Source organism: Ambystoma mexicanum, chromosome 8 (assembly GCF_040938575.1).
Source record: "Ambystoma mexicanum isolate Mex_15411 chromosome 8, UKY_AmexF1_1, whole genome shotgun sequence".
NCBI lineage: Eukaryota > Metazoa > Chordata > Amphibia > Caudata > Ambystomatidae > Ambystoma > Ambystoma mexicanum.
This window is the reverse complement of record NC_090929.1, coordinates 1074635397-1074641396: the sequence shown is the minus strand read 5'-3', so window position 1 is coordinate 1074641396 and position 6000 is coordinate 1074635397. Positions and strand designations below refer to the sequence as shown.

General features: G+C 46.1%; 1 protein-coding gene across 2 annotated transcripts in view; it reads left to right on the top strand.

The window, feature by feature from the left end:
• Positions 1 to 318: 318 nt before the first annotated feature.
• The window catches only part of FUOM (fucose mutarotase), a 126528-nt gene continuing 120846 nt past the window's right edge, over positions 319 to 6000 (top strand). The window contains exon 1 of one of the 2 annotated variants that reach the window (XM_069611066.1): positions 319 to 559. In XM_069611066.1, the coding sequence (XP_069467167.1) occupies positions 475 to 559 (85 nt within the window). In that variant the 5' untranslated portion in view covers positions 319 to 474. The remainder of the gene's footprint in view (positions 560 to 6000) is intronic. The other variant, XM_069611065.1, reaches the window with a different exon arrangement.

The following is a 6000-nucleotide window of genomic DNA, read 5'->3' as shown; positions in this document are numbered from 1 at the left end:
TACCCAGAGCCAGTTGTATTCTTTGCATGACATTGTTATTTTGCCATTATGAATATAGGACCACGAGTGTCGGGAATTACAAAGAAAAGAATAAATGAGCTACTGAATCCAAAACGGGACTAGAGAAGCCCGGAGGAATGTTTAGCATACATGCCAACATGCCCATTCCATCAGGTAGATGTAGTCCTGGATGTATAATGAAGAAACACATCGGGAAAAGTCCCGGAAGCAAAGTTAATACCAGGACTGGACTAGCATCTCCCGAATGCAATGGAATCAGAACCAGAAATGCTGGTATTGCTGCTGTTCCTCACATTATTGATTGCAGCACTGCTGGGCGTGCTCTGTTCAGACTGCGCGCGGAAGGCAATTCCTGTTCCTCCCACTGGTGTCGTGTGTAGAAGGAAGGCGGGCGCTATCACTCTCTGGGCTGGTTCGGTTTTCTTGCTGCGCTGTGCAGGCTCGCGATCGACCATGGTGATTTTGAAGGGGATTCCCGCCCTGCTGTCGCCGGAGTTGCTCTTCGCCTTGGCCGGGATGGGGCACGGGGATGAGATCGGTAAGGGTCGGTTAACTTGGAGAAGAGATAATGGCACACAACTGCGGCTACAGCCCGTGCTACCGGAAGCAGCAAATGAGAACTAAAAAAGCTGCCACCAGTGCCGTGGCACGTGATGAAAAACAAAACCCCAGTGGCAAATGCAATACAAATGCAGTAGTGTACAGGAAAGAGCCTCAAAATGCAATGCACGCATTTGTCATTTTCGGTATCGTTTTATCTAGCAGTTGCATTTACATTTTAAATACCTCACTGCTATGAAATGCATTATATTGCATACATCTGGGACCCATCTCAGGCGATGGCAGGCCAATAGATCTGTTGACTCTCCGAAAGAGGTACAGTCAAATGATTTGGAGGGGGAAGTCAATGGGTTGAACATTTATTTGGATTGTAAAGGTTTGCGTGGATTGTGATTCCATTGCAGTCGATGGGAAGGAGTGAGCATGTCGGGAAGGTGCAATTACTCTAAGATGGGTTACACCCTCCAGATGTGGGTTAGGTGACCGTATGTGAGGACATCCTTGCATTAGAATACCTGTCAATTTCCCCGTTTTTGGTGGGGGACACTAGCCCTACAGTTAGTTCCCTCATCCACCATGCCCATCCATAGGTGTCAAGGGAAAGCTTGCCCTCAAAAGCAAAATCTAGATTTTCTTTTTCACCCGCCTTTTCATTTGAAAAGGTTGACCAGTATACATGATAATTCCTTCTGAGGGACACTGGCCAGGCGCCTAGTTGCCATTAGGATACTACGTTTAGGCTCAAATGTTTGGCTTTCTGGGAGACAGAACATTTCGACCAGTAGTGTATGAATGGGCCTGTAACCTATCAAGGGTGACAACACATTAACTGTTATGCACCTGTTTCTGTGCAGGACATAGATCAGGTACCTTAGCTGGATGATGACACCAGAAATCTTCGACTTGCCTAGAACCTCTTTGTGCGGTGTATGGGACAGGCATCCATGTTGGATGAGGACATGGATGGGCATTCAATTTTCCTTTAATCTCTCTCGGCCGAGTGTGGGCCAGATGCTCTTCTTGGATGAGGATTCTCTGTGAGATTGGGCAGTAATGTCTTTGCGGTCATAGGTAAAATGCCCATCTTAGATGGGTGCATGTCTTTTCCAGCCTCCCTCACGGTGCAAGTGTCAGGTGTTTCTTTTGAATGCTAGGCACCAGACGGCCATCTTGAAGGAAAACATCAAGCTCCCCGAAACCCTAAACTAGTAGCTATTGGATGAGGACCCAGGAATGTGGGATTTATTAACAAGATGTACTTGCTCAAAAGAAAATATGTTATAGAACTTGACATGGCCAACTTGTCACCTAATTAATTGCAAATGACACACATCTGCTGGTTGCAATTTGCAGGGATGGAAAAGGTCATGCTCTTCGAACCAATACCACTAATTTGTTAGAGCATTTTAACAGAAGCAACCACTGGTTCAGCTGCCAAGCGCAATGCAAGTGCAGGATCAATGTGGAGTTGATAAGTCCTGTGTTCGAATCCAACAATTCCCTCTCCAAATGGCAGCTTTTATCCTTGCAGAAATTATGACTGCATCATTTTTTCCACCAGAGCTAGGGTGGTCATTTCCTAGGTGTCAATTCAATATACTATTTTTCCAGAACATGATTTTTACTACCCGAGTACTAGATATGTGATGAAATGACAACTGCAGCAGTAAAGGGATGAGTAATTTTTGAGATGTCTACTCGGGCCCACACTACTATGAAATGAGCAGTGATCCAAATTCTAAAGTTGAAACGGGACTAGTCTGACAGTTATACCTCCTTCACCTCTTCTGGTAATGTGGGCCGAGGGCAGCCCATACTTTCCAGGAGGGATGTGAGCTGGTACAAAAATAATCCAGACAACAATAGTACTGTAGCACCCAAATAAAAAAAAGTCTAATCAAGGTTTATAAATCGGAACTTTTAATAATGAATAACAAAGTGCACAACTAATTAAAACACCCTAGCCTGTAAAGGAAATTTAGAGAATACATACTTTGAGAGCAAAGGGGGCACTCTTGCTGAAGATGGGGGTGCAGGCAATTGATTTGAGCAGTACATGTCAAATGTACTTCAAAGAGTCTTATAAAGGCAAAAGAGTCGGGTCTTCTAAGTCATTAGGGACCTTTATGGCAGGCCAGTAGTACAGGGTTACTATAAATCAACAAGCGTTTTGCCACTCTTATGCATTGAGTTGGGAGTCTTTGCACTTCCAGTGGTGGGCCAGGGTCAAGTTAAATGGTGATAGTGACAGGTTCCACTGATGGGAGTCTGGTTGTGCAGCTTGACAGCTGGCAGGCCGAAGACGCTGGGAACGCAGGTGATGTCGAGTCAGCGACGGAAGACTCGGTGCTCTTGGATGCAGTAAAGTGGAGACTTGTCTTTGACGGTGAGCAGTCTTGGCAAGCTCAATTTGGTGTCCAGATACTGCAAGAGCAATGGCTTGGAGCTCAAAGAAGCTAATGACCAGGCCACAGTGATGATTTATGTATGCTAAAAGGCTTAGTTGGTTTTAGATGCAGAGGCGGTGGAGCATCAGCGTCAAGCAAAACTCGGAAATATGGAGGCTGTCGGTGATCATAGTTGACTGACAATTCCAGTGCAGCAGCTTGGACTTTGTAGAAGATGCCCAAAATCGGTTCAGGTGTATTAGATATGCAGTTATAGCCAGGGGCCTCTTCCCTAGTTCTTGGATTTCTGTGAGACCCTGTCCACGTTCTCTGGGGCAAGGTAAGTCATTTTCTGGACTTCCCAGCACAAAGGGTTGTAGAACACACTTGTAAGGTTCTGCCAGCTCCAGTAAACAGGTTCCCGGGTAGCAGTGCCTTAGTTGCAGAGGCATTGTCCACAGAAGTGCCCCCCCAAATGTGCACTTGAGGGCATAGGGAGAAGAGCCTTCCTCTTGCATGAAGCCGTCTGTCTTCACCTCTGTAGCAGAGGATTTGGGAATACATTGTATCTCCAATAGGGTTCCAGGCAAATCCTTGTCTTGAAATGCAAAGGAGAATCAACTAAGGATGGGGTCCCCCATCCCTTCTAAAGGCAAAATGCTACAGCGCATTGGTCCAAATCAAGCCTTTTCTTAAGATTCCATACAGGCAGCAGTAACAAGTGTCCTTTGCTTTCTTATGTTATAATCAGAGCGCATTGCCTGCAGGAAGTGGTGAAGGTAAAGGAACTTTAGGGATCTCTAGCAGAAACCAAGATGGTGGAACCCATTCCCTGGGCTAAACCTCTCATCTGGGCTACTGTAACTCCACTCCTTCCTCTGTCTCCCAACTCCAGAAAGACTCCAGTAAACGGCATTCTGGTGTATGAGCACCAGTGTCTTGTCAGGACTGTCTTTGAAGCACTGGTTCTCAGGGATGGTTCCTGTCTCCTGGAAGAAGGTGTTGACCTTCCCCAGGGGTATCAAAAGGGAAGCTTCCTGGGCAGGGTTCCATGTGTTTGTCGGGAGTATAACTAGGCAAGGCAGCTAATCGCAAAAGCCCTGCTATCTGTGGGTTACCTTCCCAAGCTGACACTAATATGACATCCCCAGTAGCCACCATGTCATTACCAGACATGGCTTATATTTAGAGTGTAATGGGCCACCAGGCTGATTAGGGGCACATATTTAAATTTTGTAACCACATGTGCAGGCGGCTAAAAAGCCACCTCTGTCTTTTAGAACTTTGTGTTCCAGCAGCTATTCAGGAATGCACATGTGACCTTTGAAACTGCACTGCAGGGCAGCACTGGACATGTCGGTAGATTGTCGCAGCAATGCACATGGCTGCTTTATGATTTTTGGCATGGCGCATTATGAAAGTGTGAACGGATTAGAAGACAACTCATACACTCACTCTGTCTCTCTTTATTACATTCTTAACCTTCAGGCAGTGGCTGTGACACCCTCTTCCCACCATAGGACTCCCTGAAGGCAAGATGTTAGCTGTTAGGAGCCTCCCTCCATCCCTCCCACTTCCTGTTCTAGAATCGAACCAAAGGCATGATCAGCATTCTGACTGGCAGAGAGAGTGGGGAGTGAAGAGCGATTTGTTTGCTTGCATGTACCGGATTTCTAGTGCCCACTGAGGCAAGGTTGACCTAAAGCCTTTCATCGCAGCACTTTATGAATCTGGGCTAGGCCATGACATCTCCTGGCACTGGCCCATGCACACTGCTGTGCATCAAATTCGACACATTACCAATCTTTGCATTTGTTAACATTCTAAATCTCTCTATAGTCTTTGTAAAGGGAAAGACTACATTTGCAAGGCAACTTGCTTCATAATGCAAATCATTTAATTTTGTGGCCACTTTACTTTTCGTGATCGTCCCAACAATTAAGGGGTGAGGTGGCACCCTAGCTCTCCTGATGGCTGAGCTGCCCCTGATGCCCTTGATAAGAATAGACCTGTTCGCCTTGCCTATAAGGCCAGTAATGCCACTGTAAGAAAACATGTCCATACTGGCTGCGCCAGTATATACTAGTAGCCCCATGTAATATCATGCTCATTTTGGCATTGCCTATAATGCCCATGTCTTTGCCTGTATTCACACCTTAGGATACACTTGGGTTGCCTTTGCCCGTAATGCTATAATGCCACTGAAGGAAAACATGTCCATGCTTGCTGTGCCAATAAATGCCAGAGGTATGACATTATGGGTACACCCATGTTGGAATAAAGCTAGTTATGCTACTGTAAGAAAACCTGTCCATGCTGGGTGTGCCTCTATGTGCAAGAATCCCCACATAAAAACACATTCATGTTGGCTTTGCCCATAATGCACTATTACCTGTTCTAGAAAACATGTTCATGCTGACCGTGACAATACATGCCTGTATTCCCAACTAAGGAAACACTGTTGTGTTCGGTTTACCCATAATGTCAATGCTGGCTGCCACATTTCACTACTGATGCAATGTTTTGCTCTCCCCTATCTTCTGGAACTATAATATGTCTGCCTCCCCATCAACCACTCACACTGTTCATACACACTGTACCCTTTTATAAGTGGACATAGTCACACTGAACAGACAACACCTTGCTAGCATGTTATGTTACTGTTATTTGTAGAGCGCACAGTTGCCTGAAGGCCTCATGGCACTAGAGAGGAAGAACAGCTGAGCCAGGAGGGGCACCGGAGCAAAGAAAAAAGATCTTAGAATAAGTACGTTTTCAAGGCCTTTCGGAAAGCCAAATGGTTCGAGCACAGTTTTAAAGCAGGAGGCAGACTGTTCCAGAGCTGGGCAGCTGTAATAGAAAAGGCCCGCCCTCCCACCCGAGAACGACAGAAGGGGGGGGAATGCATAGCAGACCAGCCAAGCCCGACCGCAATAGACGGTTAGGAACATAACGTTCAAATTTATTGCGTAGGTACACAGCAGAGCAAGGTGCACGATACAGTGTGACTTGAACTGTATACGTTGTGCCA